Below are 23,332 nucleotides of genomic sequence, written 5' to 3' on the forward strand. Positions count from 1 at the left end.
ATAGTTGTATTTGGAGATGGAAAGACCTAAAATTCGTAGCAATTCTGAGCCCTTTAATGCGGAACGTAGATATATGAATTTTGATACGGAATAAATGTCTTGATCACCAATTATACTATGAGATGTGTCTAACCAGCTTCAAAATTCTTTCACCTTACCATCAAATAAGGGAAGAGTCAACTTTGGTTAGGGAGGCAACCTGTTATCAGAACCACAGTTCTCTAATTTAGGCGTACAACCAACAGTGCCAACCTTAATCTTAAGTTCCATAATCTCTTTAAGACTACTCATCTCATCATTTTGTTCTTTCTTCTTATCCTCAGCTTCTTCACATAATTTCTCTCTTTTAAATTATCTAAGTCTCCTACTCAATTTTGATAACTCCCTTTCAACCTCATCATGAGCATCTAAAATAACTACATATTATTTTCAGCTATTTCGGGAGACAATTGATCAAAATAATGAACTTTGATATTTTTAATAGTAAAAAAAACTATCCTTAATTGTACAGTATATTACCTCGGACCCTGTAGGCATTTTTCTATGTTAAACTATAAAACTTAAATTTAACAAAACTAATGCATAATATAATTTAAATTGAAATATAATGAAGACATATGAAAGGTTGCGTTGTCAACTTTGATGACTTGAATTATTCCGTACAGTTTCAAAAGTATATAATTAGATGTCCAGAGATTACTATTACATGGATTGATGTCTGCATTCGCTTCAAAAGATATCTGGCTCGAAGGACCAAATGTTAGAACACCTTCGACTGCTATAATTCCCTTATTTCTCGTTGGGACAGAACGTTGATTAATTAATAATATGTGGACTATAATATTTTCTTTAAATAAGTTATATTCTAGTGTTACCACTTGGGAGTCAAATTGCACATTGATAAATATACTTGCTAAAGCAAAAAGAGTGAAGAGAATACCTTTAAATATTCCTCCAATCACAACTCAGTGCTGCCATACACATATATATTTATATATACCCTTCCCTACAAAAAAAAACACTCGTTTACGAGTGAACCGATCAATTTTTTTTTTTTTTGAATTTCGATAATAACTTAAATTTGTTGATTATAATTTATTGAACCTACTTGTTTTATTTTTTATTAATTACTTCATCATCATATCATTTTAAATTTGTCTAGTTTTCTGCTTAAAATTTCTAACAAAATTAATATAATTGATTTTAGTTGTATTTTTTTTAATTTACCTATACTTATTTATACTATAACAAACATACGTTACTACACAGGAATTAAATAATAATGACAACAGATGGGAAAAGAAAATACATTCTTCAAATTACCAAATAAAATAAAAAAAACATACCAGCTAATAAATATATATGATTTCCTTGACCAAACACGACCAGCTTTTTTATCTGCTCTCAACCTCGACTGGCAATAGGGGAAGGAAAAATTTGAAAAGCTTCCCCTCTATATTTTTCTTTTAGCCAACTTCTAATTATTATATACATTAAATTGAATTAGGATGATGGATAAAGTTATGGTCATTTTAGGATCAACAGCTGTAATAGGTATCTAATTTTTAAAATTGAATTAATAATTTATAGATATTACTACACTTAGAATTTATGAGGTCAATCAGCTATCTTCATAGTATATCTTAACGTTTCATCTGATTATCAAATTATTGATATAAAGCTCCGTCAGAAAGGACTTTTAGCTAGATTTATGTCTGACATCCCTCTGAAACCCCTTTCGTAATCAAAGTTAACGATACGAGTGTTTTTGTATTTTAAAATTGCAATCGTGATATACTTTCCAAATTAATGAGAAAAGGACAACCCAAATAATTACCATCTTATGGACCAACCATCGAGTCTGTAGTTTCCTCTAATGCAAAAAATATATCCTTATCCTCAAATGCTTAATGATTCTTGGATAACAATTATTTATTTTGAGACTCCATTGACTTGGTAATGGAGAAGTGACAGTGAATCAATCACTTTTACAGTGTAAAGTTTAATGAACTGAACAAAATTTGGATGTTTTTCGAAATTGAATGGAATATTGCAGGAGACAAGACCTTGGTTATATAAGTAATAAATTGTATGTATCATAATTTACATTAAATATCCAAGTTATATACAGCTCCAAAATCCTCTCTTGAATTTTTATTTTTAGTGTGTTGTTCAACTTTAAATTTATTGGAAGCTTTGATCCCATAATCACAAAAACTTCATGTCAAAAACCTAGGAAAAATCTTGTGAAATCAATATATTTTGTACCTATATTATCAGGGATTAAATAATATATAATCAATTTGCATACCCTTTAAAAGATATTATATTAATATAAAATATTAATGAATGTTGAAATATAATAATATTAATTCTTTTTAGATCTTCTTTATTTTAAAGAAATTATACTTTTTTCAATGGAAAAATGACTAATAATGGACTTATAGGTACAATGAAAAGTGGTTTTGGAAATATACTTAATAAACGTATTATATGGAAACTGTTTTTGTTTTTTTTTTAACATGCATAGAGGAAGATTATAAACCATCAAATTAATATAAGATCTGTTTTTTACTACTACAGTAAACAATTTTATTTATGTTATGTTACATGAATATAAATTTAAATAACGTATTTATAATTTTATTGGTCTCAATGAAGACAATTAAAGTTATTTTTGATGTTCTTCATAAAATTGATTTTTGGCAATATTTTTTTTTGTAATTGGGAAGAAATAATATATAATATTGAACAATTTTAAGATATAGTAATTAACCCTTAACTCATTAATTATATGAACAAAAGTTAACCAATAACAACGTGTCGATGATTTGGGATCCAATAGATAAACAACAGTTTGTTTGTCCATAGGAACAACTCTCTCCATGCCTTTATTCAGAGCATTATCATTATCGGAAAAAACACCAATGATTCACGCATTTTCATTTTCATCTTATTTAAACATTTGGCGAGCTTTTTATCCTTGAAAAATACAAAGTAAGATAATGTGTGAATACTTAATAGTTAAGACCGCAGTAAAACTATACTTACTTATACACCATTGATAGACACAAAGTCGAATTGAACATTTAAGAATTAAAGTAACAATCAGGATTTGTTGAGGAGTTATAGGTGTTAGTCCTCGTTGGACTCAGATTTGAATTGAGGATATTCATCGGAGTAATTTTTTCCCCATGTTCTTTTAATATACGGGGTGTGATTTCTGTTTACTTCCTTTCTGACTCTCTCAGAGCTGCTCACAGCTAATCTAATAAAATGTCATGACAGCCAGACTGCTCTCCTCTCAAACATTTTTCAAATTGTCAGGGTTACCACGTTAATTTTCGATTTCTTTTTTTTTAACAACCAGCGGGACATATAATATACATCATTGCATATTATATACAAATGTGCTTAATTTATGACATAAACCATAATTGTATATATTGAAAATAAAAGTTGAGGCGCGCCTCTATCAAGACTTATACAGGTGATAATAAAAATTACCTTCAGTTGATATATATTTCTTCAACTAGACTGAAGGTGTCCTAACTGTAAGGGGAAATGCCTCTATATATGATTTTTCAATTTGTTTTTTATTCATATTAGTATAATGCCTATCATCTACATCATAATGAATAGTATAATTCTTCATTTGCTATGGGTAAGAGATTTTATTAGTTTTGAATCTTTGTAATTCGTTCATCTATGACAAAATATGTATTTTTACTTTAAAACGAACCATATTTAATTAAAGATGATGTCTATCCGTGTTCCAATATATGATTTTAATGATATGATATTTGCATTGTTGAAATTGTTTAATTTAATTTATATAACGTTAAACGGAATATAATAAATTATTTCGGTTATATAAGGTAGGGTAACGTATGTTTTTATTTTTTATAAAAAATTTATCTGAATAATTAAGAATTATAATCTTTATAATCCCTAAAGCATAAAAAGAAGCACTTAATCGTAATTATAATGACATATTGTATTGTAATTATAATTATTATTGAACTTTAAAAGATGAAGTCTAGTTCGTACCTGTTCAGTAAAATAAAAATTGCAAATATTGAGCTGTGTTCACATTTTCTTTTTTTTCACAAATATCCAAAAATGTATTTTTAATAGAAAAATCGAACGAGTTATCTTAGTTTTTTAAACATTTTTTAAATATTATAATTCGTAAAATTATTGATATGTTAACTAAAATTATAAGTAAATTAAAAGTAATTCTATTGAAAATTCTTTCAGACTCACCTACAAAAATTGATATTCAAAAAGAGAAACTGTTAGTATTAAAAAACTTTCAGACAGGAACAATTACTTCAGTTAGTGATATCAAGTGAAAAATATGTTATATCAAGATACACGATAAGTTTTTTTTTAAATAACTACAGATGCTGTTTATTTTCCTTTATACTGTTTTCATAAATGTTCATAAGCTAAAAAAATGTAATATAGGATTTTGATTTTTATATTAATTTTTATCAAACAACAGCCTTCGTTTAGATTTGTGCCCTTTACTAATTTCTAATTGATAATATTATCAATTAAATATATATAATACTTAATAATTATCCTTTAAATAATAATGAACATTTCCCTACGAGCAAAATACAAAAAACTAACTGGGATATGTTTTTTTTCTTCAATTTTTTCATTTCCTTTTGGACGGTCAATGTTCATAAATACTCTCAGTTCAATGTGTACATTTGGAAATACAGCTTGTAGTTTCCTTTTTTTAATGTTTTTTCATAGTTACCTTGCTGTGATTTCATCATTTTTTTAAATAATAAATATTGAAATTTTACAGTTTCATGAACAAAATTTTGAGATCACAAGCATTTTTTTCAATTTTTGTACGAACATGTGATGTTGAAATGGATGTCATACCGTTGATAAATTCGAAGGTGTGCTGGATATCTTTATAACGCAGATAAATATTATGACTGTGATTTAAAGAGTATTTCTAAATTTTTGTCCGCCAAATCACTCAGAGTTCTGTGCATTAATTGATTTTTTCTTACCTTTTTCTGTCTCTCTGTATATCCACTTTGTAAGTTTAATTGTCAAAACTAACCCAAAGGTCGGTTACATAATCAAGTAATTAAGTCATTAACATAATAGCCGTACTTAAATACAATTATATGAAAACATTACTGCGCAGGAGCTATAAATGCTGATTTTGTAAAGATGGGATATCGATGCACCTTAATCTCGAAATATTGTGCATCTAGTTTTTGACTTATTTATCTTGACGTTACTGACAAAAAAAGTATGAGTGTATTTTTTTTTTTTTCAAAAAGGAAATGTTTTTCCTCACAAAATTTTACACAAAACACGTCTGTATGTTTATTTTATTATACGATCTTTTCTTCAAAAATAAAATAAAAGGGAGAGAAAAAAGGCCTAAAACCAGCTGGTAGTTAGCTACTTTTCCCCAACTATGGAACAATTATTCAATCATTCTTGGGAATTGTCCACAGCTTAAAAAGAGCTCATTCTAATTCAACCAATCAACGTCCGGAAGACTGATTATGAGAAAAGAAGCAAAAACATCGATAATTGACAAAAAAGAATTCAGTATATTTTATTGATACCAAATTTACGTAAATAAATTTTTTTCGTTTTGTTAAAAAAAACAGGCTAACTTTGATTTTAAAAGATAATAGTAATATATTTTATTTTGGTTTTTTTTTCAAATTTTTCATTCAGACTAATATTGATATGATAAATAAAATTGAATTTTATAATATCAAATAACTCATTGTTCTTATTATAAACGCTGAAACATTTTCTCTTCCTTAACCTTTTGACATCCAACATCTGTACCCTCTCTGATATTATTTTTCTTCTATTTTGTCACTTTCAATAGACTTGAAATTTTTTATCCAGCAGTCGTGCGTCGATAATTATTCATATATAAATGTTATCTTTGTTTTTATTTTTTTATATCCAGATACGCTCTACTGCTATCTATATCCTTGAATTCAAATATGAAACTTTATTAATGTTATAAACGTTTTAGATCGCACTCGCTACTCTATTTACTATGTGTATAAATTTCAAGAAACTGACTTAAAAGAAATAAAAAATATGTGAAAAGGAAAAAAACGGGTTTTTATATTTCCAGCTATTTTTTTATAAGAAAAGAAAAGACTTCTTGTAACAAGAAATTTCCCCTCTTTTAGACAAAATTTATAAAAACTGCTTAGGAATCTGTATTGCTTGGAATCTGTATTACTTGGAATCTGTATTGCTTGGAATCTTTAATTTAATTTGAATGGATTTTTTAAAAGTATAATGGTTCGAAAAAGCCGCAATGGCCTTTTAAAGATGGCACAGCGTTAAATTGGATAATAAAGATGACTTATTTTTTTTTTTCTAGGATTTTCTTCTTAGCCGGCTGATCTGAAATTCTTCTTTTTCCTATATTTTAATTTTTCGACACCATTGTTAAATTGGTATAATATATTTGTGGCATGAGTTTGTTCTTCATCTATTGATGATATCTCCGGTATCCAAACTTTGGAGCATACTGTTAAAATCACACCCTTAACATGAACACAATTTTTCTTCCTTTTTTCATGCGATCTAAAGACATTAGTTGTAGATTCATGTGAGTCTATATCCAAATGGGTTGATATGTGATTTGTACAATCAAAATTGCATGCTGAGTCTGATAGTAGGAAAGGGGTGGATTACAAATTAATAAAATGAAACAACATAATGTTGAGTAATTTAATAAATTAGTCGATTATGTTGAAGGAGTATCTTTTCTCAAATAATTAGATGCCAAAAATAGAAATGATTATGAATCTTTTTATAAAGTGAGAGATGTATCAGCAAAGGAACGACATTATTCATGAGATATTCCATTCTTTCCTACGATAATTTCTTGATTTCTGAATAGTATATTCTAAACAAAAAAACTTATAGTAGGAAAGAATGGAATATCTTATGAATAATGTCGTTCCTTTGCTTTCTTGTTTAATGAAAATAAACAACTTTTCTTAAAATCTATAAAAAATGAAACGAATTTATTCAACACAGAATTAATAAATATTCACTTTCTTCAACATAACGATTTCATGCCTATGTCCACTTCTTTTTTTATACATCTTGCACTTTATAAAAAGATTCTAATCATTTCTATTTTCGGTATTTTTGATTTTACAAATAACATATCAACCCATTTTCATCTAGAACAAGGACTCACATGAATCTACAACTGATGTCTTTAGATCGCATGAAAAAAGAAGGAAAATTGTTTTCATGTGAAGGGTGTGATTTCATCAGACTATGCCTATGTGTAGAGATTTAATCACCCCACTTTTTATTTCAGAATCTATATATGTGTTCATGAAAAACGTTCGTTTGCCAAGAAGAATCCATGTATTTGTATCCTAGTCTTAGTTTTTCTGTTTCTCTTGAAACCATTTGAGGTGAGCTTCAAATGGTTCTCCTCATCCTCGCTTAGATGGTAATGTAAAAGAAGTTCCACCCTTGGAATAGGTTTCTCTAATTACCGAGGAATGACTCATAAAGATAAATAATAGCTCAGATAGTTTTGAATCATTATTTTTTAAGAGAATAAAAATACAATCATTAATTAATTACTCCTTCACTCGCAGTGAGGGATGATTAACTTAAGGAGAGTTCGAAAAAGTCTTAACTGGCAATGATTTTTCTTATATGTATGGATTTTGGGTATAATATTCAATTTAGCATTACATATTACATGCTAATAAAAACCATAATACCTACGAATAACTAAATTTCGATCGGTATCTCTGAGTACTGGCCAATTTTATATCATACTTAAACAATTTGCATTGATTTAATTTCGTACAACACTATTTTAATATATATACATAAATGGAGCTCAATAAATGTGTACTATTTTTGCTATTTGATTCCTCATATTAAGGTCTTTACTTATAATTATATAGTCAAAAATTTCATAAGTACTTTTATCGAGTTTGTGTTTGATTGTTTAAGAAATTGAGAATGCTGAATATACAATAAGCACTAAGAATAAGTTGTATTTTTGACTTGGGAAAATGATATTGGTAACTATATAAAGATTATCATCATTGATATCCTCATTGGGACTCTCAATCTTAGGTTTAACAATGGTTATTTCTTATTCTAATCATATATTTGAAGGACTGTTGGAATTTTAATCATTCTTTGCTGATGCACTTCATCTTCCTCAATTATAAAATTGTATAGATAGAGTGAACATCAAAAATAACGAAATCATTCTCACTAATCGTTGAAAATAATATTGTAAGTGATCGAGTAAGCTTAAATCAACGATTTCAACGCATTTTTTTAACCTATTGATTCATTCGACTTTGATCATAAAAAAAGAACCATCATGAAAAGTATAGTTAGAATAGAAAATAAAAATATCAATTACATTGACGAATATAATAAAAATATTGTTTTCAATACGACCATTAATAACTTCCTTTACATTATCGAGTTGTTCAACATAATAATTTACTGATTTTAACCAATTTTCCTAATACGTAGTAATTGGTGCTGGAGATAGGATATTTTGCAATAAGTACTAAATTTTTGTTTCTATTTTTCATCTCAGATATCAGAGAGTGAGCATTGGGAAATTTTTGAGGACAAAATTAAGATATAAAGGAATTTTATAACAATTGTAATGAATGAGTTGTGGATGCAGGGTGAAAACTTTCCCTATTTCAGTCGATGGTTCTGTCTTTTTGAGAGAAGCCTTACTTCTTACTTAAGAAGTAGACCACGATTCTGTAGTAAATCTGGAGGAATGTATCTATTCTTTCACATAGAGTCAATGATTGAAATAGTACCAGACCTTGATGTGTAGGGGATCTGCACAATGAAGGATCCTTCCATTAAAGGATATTAGATCCCCTGAGTGAGGCACAAAGAGGATATATCCATTAAAGATGAAGTCTAACAGAGCATCATAAGTTTTGTTGATTGGATGTCCTACATATGGGGAAAATATTAACTCCTTGGAAGGGGAAAGATGGCTGGATGCAGATCCATATATACTAATGCTTCGTGATTAAGATTTACACTTTTCATAACAACTTTAACGTCAAAAAAACAAATTATTCTATTAAGCTTCACAAACAATAGGTACGGTATAACAATTTGAACATGAGTGCTAAACCCTTGTATTTTATTGACATACCTTGTATTTCAAGTTTCCTTCAGTCAAAGTATATAAGGTTATTATATCGAACAAAAATCCTTCCAATAACGAGAAAACTGCGCTCAAATACCCGACCCTGAAAACTTAGCTCAAGACAAGGAGATATTGCAAATAGACAACTTTCCCTCAGTAGAAAATAATGAGCATATGAGATGGTAGTTATACTCATACTAGAACGTATGTTTCTCAGAACGTAAGGAAGACTTTCAAAGGAGATGCATCAGATAACAACAAAGCAAAAATCAATTTTTGTTTTTGATATGAAACTTTCTGCGTCAAGGACTGATACATATGATAATAGCTTCTTCACATACGAGCAACTCCAATACCGATAACTCATCTACAAGAAAAAATGAGAGATCTAAGATAGGGGAATATCAAACATAGTCAAGAGAAAGTGAAGATTATGACATCAATCCTACAAATGACCTCTCCCAAAAAACTGTATGGACAGAATTGGTCACACTCCCCGAAAGCAGCCTTGAAAGTCCCATCACTTCGATTCAGTCCCTTATGACTAAATAATCCAAAAACTTAGCTCAAAACAATCACACGTAAGCATCTCAATATCCCTTAAGTCCTTATGCAGACCAAAAATACTCCTAAAAATAGAAAAAAAACGAACGTAATTTTGGAAAAGAACAACTAAAATATTGATTGTACATTAGACGTTATACAAACAATATATACATTTGTTCTGCTTAGATTGCTAATGGTTTTTTAAAATTTCCTATCAAGTTAAATTGAGAACTGTCATGGTCTTCAATTATCTTCATTATTTACAATTTCCAGATAAAGTTATGGTATGTGACAGATTTTAGGTAAAAATGGAAAGGGAAAACATCGCAGAGGAAAAAATGGCAAGATAAACAAAAGGAAAAGTGTCTAAATGGAAAAAATAATATAATAAGAGAAAAGAAAAATCAACAAACAAGACATTGGTTCCAATGGAAGGAGTGCTAATCACTTAATTCTTCGTTATTACTTACAATGTCATTAGACATGATGGACTATTCATATTGGACAAGATTCCCCAGCCAAGGAATGAGTCAACTCTTCTCTTTTGAGGCCTAGCTTGATTTGCTTTTCTTCTTATGATAAAATTTCAATCTGCCATCATTCCCGTAGAAATTGAAATTCAAGCATCTCCTGTTGAGGAGAAAGTATCTTGGATCCTTTCTTTTGTACTAATTCTTAGAGAACATGGACGTATTTCTGTCCTTAATTAATAAAGATCGATCTAAGCATATGAAAAACACTTCTAAATTAAAAATGTGTTGCTTCATTTATCCAATTGTTTGTGTGTATTATGTTTTATATGTTTCAACATTAAAATAAGAACTAATATATCATATTCATACTGAGATAATCCTAAATAAACATATTTATTTTACCACAAATTGATAGATGTAACTTTTATGATTTTTTCCCATGGAAGAAGATCTAAATTACTTGAAAGTGACGTATGATTTTAAACATCCATGAACCGAAAGTAACGATTGAAATTACTAATTTCATGATATATATTTTATTCATAAAACGAACTTCTAAAGGTCCTTTGAAGAAATATTAGTGTATTTATGATCCCCAGAAGTGGACTAATACCCACCATGACCAAAGAAATAAAAAAAATTGTATTTCTCTATAATTGAAAGGTAAACTTGAGTCAAATAGACACAACAGTTTCACGAATGCCAAACTTTTAAAATACAATATAGTTAAGAGAAATATAAGGCACCTGAAATCTTTGAGTACCTGAAACCTCCCCATCGAGTTGGCTTATATTCATATTCTTTGATAAATATAACTGTTATGTATTGTCTTTTATGGGATTTTACCTAATAACGTAGGGGTTGGTTTTAAATAGATACTACCTTTTATTAAGTAGATTTTACATGCAACATGTTTATACATTTTGGCTATGCACGTCCTTTTTAGTTTTAATCCCTTAAAGAATAAATATATTAGTGTATGATTGTACCCCCAATTTAAAGGTCTTCTTATTGGCTTTGGCTCCGGTCCGTCACTTCCTTCTGTTGGGTAGTGTTCGCAATACACTACAATCCCTGAAGACCATTATTATTTATTACAAACGTAGTTACATATTCAAATGTCATAGTATCATACTAGAAAAATACACTTAAAAATTAGTTGAAAGAGCCCATAAGTCACTTTTTGTGGTCCTCATACATTGCTTGATACATTGGAAGTATGAATTCAGTCCTAGATAAACAACTTCGAGAGTTCGAATCCTTTAGATAACTACGTAATGCAGCCTGTTTTGTTCTCTTTGAACAAGAAAGAAGGTTCATGAAGAGACGAAGACCATTGTTCTATTGCAATTTTAGATTGTTCCAACCGTACTGAGCTTTACAGTTTTCCTCAAACTCTCAAACGACTCTACCTTTGACTACCTGGCCAAATCCTCTAAGTGGTTTGTCGCTCCACAGCCAACCAGCTGTTCTTCTGACACATCCTGGATCATATCGAAGTGGAAATTGCTGCTCTAGACTAGTATTTTGCAAATGCTTGTCCGTCAATCCAAGAGTCTTGTCCAATATGAATAGTCTATCATGTCTAATGATATAGTAATTCGCAACTGAGAATTAAGTGATTAGCACTCCTTCCATTGGAACCAACGTCGTGTTTGTTTATTTTTCTTTTCTCATAAATATATATTATATTGGTGATAGATATTATATCAGTTTAAAAAAATCTTGGCATTTTTTCCATTTAGACACTTTTCCTTTTTTTTATCTTACCATTTTTTCCTTGACATTTTTTCCGTGCCATTTTTTCCTGACACCATGTGGCCCAGTTGGTAAACAATATGAAAATCAATAAACTTGGTCTGGACTGTCGTTCAGCGTTTATCTCTCGAGCTATAGTAAAGTCATATCCTCCCTCTAGGTGTGTCTTGGTTCTTGTCAAAAATGGCATCCAACCTGTGGTTACAAAAATTAATGACAATTACAATGATGTGGTTCTAGATCTGAGTATTTTTAGGAAGAAAACAAGTCTTTATGCAGTTTATAGCTCAATTGCAATAAAAGGAACTACTTTTCGAAATTAATTTATGTTTAAGATGATAAAAATAGATTTACTATTATAGCAAGGGACCTAAATATCACTAGGGACCCAAATTGTGATGCTGGGAAAATCAAATTGGTTCAAAGAACTCTAAAAATACAGTTTAATTAGAAAAAATAATATCGGAACTGTTATTTGATGATATCGGTCTGCTCCACCAACCAAATATCCCTATTATACAATTCCATAGTAGGTCTAAGTCTCCAAAATAGGTTGCAAGGAAAACTGGATTATATATTAGTTCACAAGAACCTATTTACTCTTCCCCTAGCTACCCCGATCAGAACATTCTCTATATTTGCAAGATTAAGCACACCTTCATTAAATCATAGTTGTTTTTTTAAATTAACTTAAAAGTTCAATCACTGGTGGAAAATTTGGAAAAATTTAACATTGTTTACGAGGAACTGGAATCTCTTCTAAATTACAAAAATATAGTTCTATGATTAAAATGAAATTAAAATTGATAGAGGCAAACTTAAAAGGGAAAATATTTTATAAAATTTAGAAAAACAACATCAAATATCTTCAAAACTGATTGTTCTGACAACAGATACCGGAAAAATCTCAAATGATCCACAGATATCTTGCACAACAAGGTACATCATATTATTCTAAATTATAATTTTGCCACGGCTGCATCGATGATAAAATGTGAGCATTTTGTGAATAATGGGACTCGGAATTTTTTTTTTGATATAGATTACGAACGGTCTGAAAAGAGAATGTATTGGAGAAGACCATCTAAGCTTTATTTCATTAGATTAGCTGTAATCAGCCCTTAATCCGTATCTAGTAAAAACATTGGCAAGAATTACTTCAAAGTCTATTCTAAACTCTATTCTTAGTCGGACAGAGACTTTTCATTATAATCATAACTTCTTAACAAATGTTGTATAGCCAAAAATAGGCAAATATTAATCCATTATCTTACTCAGTTTTTATCAAGGTTGAATGACTTACCAAATGTTCAAATTTGAAGATAAGGACCAAGTCCAGGATCATTTGTGTCTTAAAACAGTAACACTCTCAATGAAGGCATGGCAAGAGTTGATGATATGGATCCTTGATATTATAATATTAAACTCCCATATTATCTATAGTTATGTTACAAAGTCTGAAAAGACTCAAAATATGAATTTGAAAAGGGGCTCTTACGTTGTGTATGGAGTGTCTTTTGCATAAATAACTCAATTATTTGAGTCCATAGACTATTCACTGAGAAATTCGGGGATTCGTGGTCAAAAATTTAATCCGTCTTCTCCCTGAATTGCACATACTAAGAACTTGTTTTTTTTTAAAGAAGAGAGTATGTAATTTGCAAGGAATTTGTTATTATTATTTCACTCAAATTATGGCCTTCTACATTTAGGACTGTCGTAGTTTGAATCACGAAGCCTCCACTTTCCTAGATGTTAATTGTACGAGGTTCAGTAACCGGAAAAGAATGAGTATAATACAAATATGATACTCCTTTCATAATTTGTAAGTGCATACGAATTTCAAATTCTCATTAAAACTGATGCTCTAAATCAACTTTTATATTTTTTCCACTAATGAATAGAAAATTCGGAGGTAATTTTAAGTCATGAAATAAAGCCATGTATTGCGACTAACTTTTTTTTTCTTTTGAATTTTTGCTATGGCAATATTGTTTAAGTCCTTAAGAACATTATTAGCATAACTTTTTTGTAATGTCCTTAAAAACAAAGTCATCAAATTTAGGTTTTTAAAAGATGAATATTTTTAAAGCATTTTATGCGTGACGAAATTTCTTATCGATAAGTTGTTCCAGCAATTTAATATGTGCGGGAGAAAAAAGATTATTGTACTCCCTCTTTTGTAACATACCTATTATTTAAATATTTATTTCGTATTACCTCTTAATTACAAAATTATGATTGCCAAGAAATGGATTCAATATTATGTAGAACATCAAAAAACAACTACATTATCATCATCAAGACCCAAAAAAAAACAACCCAATTGTTTAAATGTATGTTTGTGGCGGATATTAAGGAAGTTTGATTAAAAATTATAGTTGTTCTGTACGACCGATCATTTCTCACTTAGCAATTCTAAAATTCCCCTCCAATGAGGAATTCCCCACAGATAAAAAACCACTCCCTTATAACTATATTTATTGAATTCGTGAGTTAATACCACTTATTCTAACATTGAAAATATTCCTATTTCATCCACACATATTGTCCACTTCTAATTTCGTCACGTTTTTTTTTTTTCTTTTTGCTTGAATGGGGATAAATCATGAGACATTACTGGAAACAGAGTTTTTCTCAAAAGGTCATAAAAATAAAAAAACACTTTTGCAGTAATTTTTGCGGATATATAATAATGATATTGTAATAGGTGTGAAATAAATTTTTTTAAGAATCTGCCAAATATTGTTATTTGTCTTTAAACCGGTTATATATTGTTTGCAATCGTTAAACCTTTTAATTTTGCTACATTTTCTATACAGCCCATAGTTTCTTGAAATTGCTTGGTCATTTACATTGTAACTCCATTCAAAATTTTTATAGACTTAATAAATAAATTAAAATGGAAACTGAATCTAAATTTATAATATACTACCAGTTGTATCCAGTATTGTTCGGACTAATTAAGTATCGGCTAAAACCGAAATATTTAGTAAATAATTTAGGAGATAACTCTTTACAAATACCTAAGTGTTACTGCTTTTCTTAAGCACATCTAATTACTCAATACAATAATATTTAAAGCAATTCATAAGACGGATTCTCTCCTCTAGAATGATAGAATAATAATAAGAGTTTTAGAAGAAAAATATATTGGGATGACTGATAAGTACTTTAATCTTAAGAGAGCTTATTAATAAAAACAAACAAAAATCATTGAAATACACTAGCGTTAATATTTTATTCAAATCTTATGATATACACACAAGAATAATAATTATACAAAAGAGACCTATAACAAAAACGAACAAAAACAAGGCCCTTGTTATACTGACACGTCTGCAATATTTCATTAATACGACTATATTATTTGTCTTATATCAAAAACATTTATATGATTTACATCAGGGAGCACTATATACAGTGCACCTTGTATACACGTTCAATGCTATATACCAGAGGTCGGCAACCTATGGAACACGTGCCACTGCTAGTGTGGCAAGCGCCACACTGTACCAGCTGAAATAACCGAATGTATGCGTGAGCCAGAGGGGGAGCTCACGAGCCATTTTTTGGATTTCAGACAGTACAGTCCGATGTTTTCCTTCTTGATCAAGCCTGACAGTTTTGATGGACAGGACCTGCACGCAGCTACAAAAGCATTTGGAATTTATCCTTATACAACAGCACAGAGCCTGCATACTATAATGCTGGGCGTCTGCTCCAGCTAAGTTCGGCTTTTAAAAGAACATTGCATTGCCCCTCCTCCCAGTGTTCGGTTCAATTTACTTGTGTGAACAGGTGCTATCGCACATGAAAAGTTTGCTCAGCCTATCTGCAGCAGTTTGAGGACTGGTAATTGCGAGTCATGTTTACAATTGAAAGTGTCAAACTATGAACCTCCAATAAGAAAGCTCAGCCAAGAAAAGCAAGGACAGGGATCACACTAACCGGTAGGCAAGATGAATTGTGGCATATAGCCTCTTCTTACACTGTTAATTTGCTGTTTGTTTATATAAAATGCTGTAGCTGTTTGTTATGGAATACATGCCTAGGCTTACAATAATAATAGCAATAAAAATTGTTAGAAATGTATGGTTAAAATATATGTAGTAATAAAAACACAATTATAACAGTTACATTTGTAAGGCACATTTTCTTTACAAAATAAAATTCCAAATTAAAACATATTGCCGTAGTTTGTGTGTGTTTTAACCATAATTGTTGATAGTGGCACACTCATTGATTAGAAATGTTGAAGTTTGTACTCTATATCACAAAGGTTGCATATACCTGCTATACACACCCGTCCCTCAATATTTTCTTAATACGACTACATGGTTAATTCTTGGATCAAAATATCTTGATGAAACACTTCATAGAGCACTTTATGCAGTCCCCCCCCCAGTGGCTTGTTGTTTATATACAGTGTTGGGCATGTTACTTCTAAAATGTAATATATTTCATATTACTAGGTACTGACATTGGAAAGTAAAACGTTTCTTTACATTATTATCTTCTGTGTAGAGTAATAAGTAATTCTTATTACTTGTATGTCTTGGGGTTGTATGTCTTTTGAAAAAAAAGTTACTTATTACCAGGCTTCCCATCAGCAGATAAAGTGCAACTTACTGTGAGGTTCTTGTCTATTACTCTAATAAATTGAAAATAGTATGAGTATAACAACTTAGAAAATGTTGAATTATCCTTCGTTGTTGCCATCTTGAAATCTCCAAACCGAATCGTCTTGTTCATGTGTTGACTTAAAACAGTCTTCTTCTGCTCTTTATCTACGGCTTTTACGCGTGTGTGATTTTTTTTAAAACACCTCGCCTGTGAGACAACTCGAATTGTAACGTGCGTTACCGGACTCAGTAACTGTAATAATATTACCGTAATAGATTTAGTAGCGTGTTATATTACTCTGTTACAGCCTAATGTAATATATTACAGTTACGCGTTAAGTCCAAGACTGTTTATATCTATACATTCAGACAGACAGAAAGGCAAACTTTGATTGATTAATGTAGACAGTACAACAAATAGTCAAAATATCGAAAATAAATCTCATTTATAGAATTTATAGAAATTGTAAAGTGTGAAATATTTGATGTAAAATCGAAAGCCGAATATAAGCTGTCTTGAGACATGCCTTATTCCTCAATAAAAATAGCATTGAATCACAACTTCTATATAATGAATGTTTTCATTTTTTATAACAGCTTAAAGCTCCTTTTAATAACTGTCATACAAGGACTTCATGGTGTTTTTTTTCACTTTCGAATATCTAAATAATCTAAAAATATATCTTCAATAACCATTATTTGTTTATGAATTGGGATGACTCAGGTAAAATCCATGTTTGAGGTTCAAAGAATTATGTGTCGATGAACAGACAAAAATACAGACTATCTGTTCTTTAATAATATAAACATGTAATCCTCTTTTCTTTTTCATTCTAATAAACGTTGGACAAACAGACAGACATACTTGGCTTTATTTATATAAATTTAATATTGTTATATCAATGATGGAATTACCAATATAGACTACTACAATAGCCTAAATTTTGAAATATCTATATATATATTATTCATAGCCAGGTATGGTATTTTAGTAGAGTGTGAGGAGAAGGTTGGAGTGATACGTATGGAGTTTTGACCATTTTTAACATCGGCTGTCTGTTATGTGAATTTTTGGGAGAAAATGAATCTCTGCCATAAACAGAGGAACGGGTATTGTTTACGATATTTCAACACGTCATATATTCTCTTTCTATCTCGAAATTATAGACAGTGTAGAGGAAAGTTGAAGTTGATACATCGCAAACTTTGATTAATATGGAAAGAACGAAACAACGAACAATTATATATTGTTACAATAAGAAGAAAGGGATCTCGACTCTTCTGAGTCTTTGGACAAGTAGGTCTTTGGAAAATCTTGAAAGTAGATGGAAGGTCTGACTATGTGGAGGAAGTTGTGATTTTGTCTCTTTTGGAGAATCAAGGGGAAGGGACTTGGAATTGTTCTGTTGATTGAAGGATGATCCTTTAGGAGATCATATACGATTACGTAAGGAACTACGTCTATTTCTTGTATTTATCATAAATCATGACTGTATAATTCCTTTCAGGCATACATTGTACGGAAGTCGTAGCATGCAAATCATTTCTCTCAGTCTCTTCCGGCATTTTTCTTCTTGGACATTGAAGAAATCGCTTAAGGAGTGAATTATCATAATAGTTTAAAAATTTTACTTTGTATTTTCACTCTATAGTGATGTCCCTTGTTCAATTATAATTAATCGTACCTAAATACCTAATAGGAAGTTTTGATATTATATTATATAATTTATCATTTAATTATGTCATGATTTTATCCATCACCATTGCTCGAATAAGTTTCTACATAGGGTTAGACAATCATTGGATTTTTTAGTGTATACATATATATGTAGCAACTGTCCAATAATAATAAATAAGTTATAATAATCAACTGATCAAAAATTAAAATTAACATACAATCGAAATAATAGTGAGGAAACTATAAATTGAAATTGTTGCTCAAGAGGAGCTGAGTTTTAACAATGATGATATCTTCATAACATATCTATTTATTGAATATGAAAAATTCCAAGAAATCTCTTGATTTTGACATGTAGAAGTGGCGATGAGAAATAAAAAAGACACCATAGATTGTAAAAATTCTAGAATATCGCAATAATACCAATAACTCTTATTTTTTAAGCTTCATAGACTCCATAATTAGTAGAGCATATATATTTAATTATCATGATAGTATAAATTTTGCAATGGAAGTAAAAAATATCATGCCATCAAATGAGATCACAATTAAAATGAGGATTGTTCAATTGAGAATAACGAGTCTGGGGTTGACGATATTTGCAGATATCAGTCGATAATAGATAACATCTTCACACAAATAAATTACTTACAGATAATTACACATTTTTTTCTATAAGAGCTTATTATAAGTTCTTTTATTGAAGACATTAGTTAAAATATAGCAAAATCATTTCACGGTAGTTTGAGTATTGATTGGACGAGTAATAATATAATTGAAGATAAAAAATGTTCTTCAAAATTTAAGTTTTGAATTTATGAGTTCTTCATTACTTTGTATTTTTTTATCTAATTGATTCCTTTGACTTTATTTTGGGCATACCAATGGTATTTCATTATTGTGACTGTAGTCAGGCGAGTAGTACTTTCAAAATCCTTCTTATTACACAAGAAAACAATTGTAGTGTAAAAATTTGAACAAAACAATTAAACCCCAAGATGGAACTTTTGGCATTTTTGAATGGCATTTGAAAAATAAAGTTTCTATGTTTTCACGGATATGAAATATGGCCAAGGCAAGGGCATAGGACAAAATGGGAATTGACCTCATACAAGGTTCTCTGCTAGTATGAAGCTATGATCAGACCTGTTATCTACTATGGGTGTCTAGTATGGGGACATGCAATCACTACAAAGAAAATTGCAAAGAAAATAGTAAACACCATTCAAAGGAAAGCACTCTTTCGAATGACTCATACATTTCGATCGTCACCAATCGCAAGAATGGAGGTACTTTTGGGTATTTCTACTCTGATCATATACGTTAAGGAACAGGCAACGAAATCTAGATATAGAACGAAGCATTTCTTACGTTATACCTGGGATGGAATAGGTAATCTTCCAAAACATCGTGGGCATCGGATCCATAGTGATAAAACTTATGTGAAACTTAGGCTTCTGTGTTTCAAGCAAAGATTTTCGCCATAACACAAGTTGTAGAAGCTCTTCTCAAGTACCAAAAACACTGAACAATGTAATAATCAGACCAGACTCCCAATCAGCAATTGCTACAATCTTTAATCCACTTAATACTAGTAAATACGTTTTAAAATGTTAAAAAACCATCATCAAAGGAATGAGTAAGAAAAACATATATGTAGAATGGTGTAAAGGGCATTCTGATATTACAGGAAATATATTTGCAGACCATCTTGCGAAGAAGGGTACTAAGAGCCAAAACTAGTTTACAATTGGGACGCCTCCAAGCTACATAAAGCAGGTAATTCATGACTTCTTCTTTCAATTTTGGTGTGACCGATATAAAAAAGATCAAGGTATGAAACATACACATACTATGCTTAATATGCCGAGGTCGAAGTGTATCAAGCTCGGAAGAGACAAATTTATACTTATTGTACAAGCCTACACTGGACATGGGCCTTTTCTACCCACCTAAGCAAGTGAAAAGACACAAGCTGAACGTGTAATGTATATATTAAAGAATTCGAATTTTGCAGACCATCTTATCAATAGTTGCTCCGCTCTACATTACGAGAGACATCAAATAATGAATGTAGAAAACGAAGACATTCGTATTTTAAAATTTATGAAATGTAAAAAAATAAAAAAATATTATTGTACAAAATTTTAATGTAAACTATGTTTTAAAATCTGCTGTAGTAGCACAAATACCCCATTTTCGTGGTCGTGTTTGTTGCCTTAGATTTGTACAATTTTATTTTATGTATGTATGGCAAGCAGTAATAAATATTTTAATTTACTAACATGGTCTAATTTTATCAAACATTTTGGGATCAAACACAAAACTACTCAGTCCTACAGACCACAAGCTAATGGATAACTGGAGAGAAGGCATAGAAAACTAAAGGAATTAATTAGAGCAAACGATGTTAAATGGGATAGAAATCTTCCATTATGATTGTTACAGAGGAAATGATCGATAGTGATTTTAACCCAGCAGAAATGGTATATGTAGATAATGTACGAATTCCTAGAGAAACCATTTGAAAATCTCGTATATATTCAACACCAGATTAAGTTTGAGAAATTATTCGAGCTATACCGTATCCTGAAACTAATCATCACAAGCACAGCAAAGTTTGGACTTCGAAGGAAATATGTAAATATAAGAGAATTTGGGTTAGAGATGATAGAATTGGAAATACAAAATTTTATTTAGGCCTGTATACCGTTTTGGCTAGAGACAACTCAACGTTCTAAGTGGAAATAAAAGTATTTCCAGAAATTATCCATATGAACCGTCTAAAACCTGCGTTGAGTTAATCAGAATTATTGTTGCTTATTTTTGTTTCTTGAAAAGGAGGAAGTGTAGTAACCATGTTTAGACATCGTAGGTGGCACCCTGATCGGAAGAGAGACCAGAGGAAGTGAAGTAGTTAATAAAAGAAGATGTATAATAAAAATGTGTCTCTACTTTAAAAGCATATACTAAGTGTCCTAAAGGCCCAGTACCACAGATACATAAGCACATGAAGGTAAAATCCTCATCTTTAAGTGCCACGGGCATGGGTGTAAATTATTAAAGGGAAATCGATATGTTCCACTATTTAATAGGGAGTTTCTGGTGGGGTTCATAGTAATTATATTACAATATACTTGTTTAATTTCTAAACATCTAGGATTTTTTATACCCTCGAAAAATATTTTTTGTATTTTTTTTTCTTCGCCATAAGGCATTCTTTATTTCATTAATTGTGATATCAATAACATCACAGTTCATTTTACCGATATACCCCTAAAACTATATTATAAAGATCAAAATAGCCAACATATAAAAACATAATAAACAGATTAAAATTAAAATAAAAAGCGACATATAAATAAGAATTTAAAACAGTTATTTAATTGATTTAAGAACTTTGATAGCCAATTTTATCGAAAGAATTACACCTCGAAGATCTGTATATTTTGTGGTTCTGTTCGAATAAATAAACTCTTGTTTTTTGTTATTATTCTGTTTACTTCATCTTTACGGCAATAATCATTCATATTTTTGAGGGCCTATTCACAAAACCTCTCCCTTTTCAATAATTTCATGTACTTCTTCATGATTTTTCTTCTTTCAAGCAAAAAAAGAAAAATAAGAAAAATTTGTAGAAATTATTAGAAGAGACGACGTACAATCGAAATTGTAACGGTTTAATGTTCGAATAAGTATGATTTAATCAAAATTTCGAACCGTATCATTACAAGGCAATTAAATGCAGTTACATTAATCCTCGTTTCTATTTTTTATGTATTTAGAAACACCTAAATTATAACACCATGTTTGTCTCCTTATCTGTATAGCAGTTCTCGCTTTTCCAGTTCTGGAACCACTTGAACTAAAACCGAGAAAGTTACTTATCGGCGTCAGTTCTAGATTTTGGATCCAGGTCCGTTACTTAGCTAGTTAGGAGCCTATAATATGATAGCTATAATAATTCTTAAGTCAGGGTTTCCCAACTTTACTATGCTAAGGCCCCCTACATTAACAGTAGTTTTTAGTTGAGGTGCACTTTATATGAAATCTGTGTATTATGTATGCGTAGACTGTAAATATTCCTCAATTATCCATCTTCCTTTGTCTCCTAGCCTCCCCTTAAGGCCCCTATAAGGCAGCTGTGGCCCTGTTACTATAAAGTATAATTTCGTAGGTCCAAACTTTCTAGCGACACCCCTTGTTTTAAGTGCATGTTACCAAAACGGAGTCTATTTAAAAAGAGAACTGAGACTGAAGAGTGGAACCAAGACCAATAAAGCTAAACCAAGACCGAAACTGTTTTTTAGTAACAAATCTTGTCTTAGAATTTTTTTTGATTATTTTTACTCTTTTTATGGGTTTGAGGCAGCTTTTGAGTAAGAAATAAATTGGTTATGGTTTGTATCAGTAAAACATACTGATTCGAATATTAAATCGTTGAAACAGTTTAAATGTCACCTACACAATGTCTTTCGTCTTAAATCTATATGTTTTGGTTTTTCTTGAAGTAGAACAAAGCATAAGAAAATACTTAAAATAATTGAAAGAGGAGAGGGATTGTCAAAAGGTACACAAAAAAAAGAAGAAGCTATTGCGGTAAAGATGGACTGACGGATAATAATAATAATAAAAAAAAGAGAAATTATGCGTAACACATGAGTCTGTAAGAACTTTAGTAAACCCGCCTTGAGCATGAAATGACACAAATACTTAAGGAAGGTCCTAGATTAATATAAATTAATATCTTATGTAATACCCCTTTTGAGTCCATAGGACGTTAACTCAACTTTTTAAATCATACAAAAAATAAGCTCTGAAAATATATTTTAGGAAAAAAAAGGTTTATCTTTTTATTTCAAAAAGTTACTCCTGACTGACATAGAGGTTTCAGAAATATTGGATTCAGAAGAAAAAATATAAATTTTATTTTTTGACCCCAGTGAGAAGAGATAAAGGTGTCGATTTGGAGAAACTTGCTTTGTATTTTTGAAAAAAAATCATAAAGTCGTAACTAAGAGGAGGGAGGAGGTAAATGTGAGATGTGGTGAGA

At 30.2% G+C, this 23,332-nt stretch overlaps 2 protein-coding genes and 1 long non-coding RNA gene across 7 annotated transcripts in view; 2 read left to right on the plus strand and 1 right to left on the minus strand.

Annotated features, from left to right (window-relative positions):
• The window catches only part of LOC121126923 (sodium/mannose cotransporter SLC5A10), a 72,949-nt gene extending 54,478 nt beyond the window's left edge, over positions 1-18,471 (plus strand). Inside the window, exons 9-11 of the transcript XR_011782440.1 lie at positions 17,576-17,711; positions 17,769-18,048; positions 18,110-18,471. The gene's annotated coding sequence lies outside the window, so the exon portion shown is untranslated. The remainder of the gene's footprint in view (positions 1-17,575; positions 17,712-17,768; positions 18,049-18,109) is intronic.
• Positions 2,566-17,194, minus strand: LOC121126927 (uncharacterized). Its single transcript, XR_005867333.2, has 3 exons — positions 13,280-17,194; positions 3,052-12,171; positions 2,566-2,982 (listed from the first exon to the last, which is right to left on the minus strand). It is a non-coding gene; the product is annotated as an uncharacterized lncRNA (long non-coding RNA).
• The window catches only part of LOC121126924 (uncharacterized), a 113,348-nt gene continuing 93,539 nt past the window's right edge, over positions 3,524-23,332 (plus strand). For 3 of the 5 annotated variants that reach the window (XM_071891978.1, XM_071891980.1, XM_071891979.1), the window contains exon 1: positions 3,527-3,664. In XM_071891978.1, the coding sequence (XP_071748079.1) occupies positions 3,614-3,664 (51 nt within the window). In that variant the 5' untranslated portion in view covers positions 3,527-3,613. Of the gene's footprint in view, positions 3,665-4,260; positions 4,338-23,332 lie in introns of all 5 variants that reach the window. The other 2 variants (XM_071891977.1, XM_071891982.1) reach the window with 2 other exon arrangements.

Source organism: Lepeophtheirus salmonis, chromosome 12 (genome assembly GCF_016086655.4).
Source record: "Lepeophtheirus salmonis chromosome 12, UVic_Lsal_1.4, whole genome shotgun sequence".
NCBI lineage: Eukaryota > Metazoa > Arthropoda > Copepoda > Siphonostomatoida > Caligidae > Lepeophtheirus > Lepeophtheirus salmonis.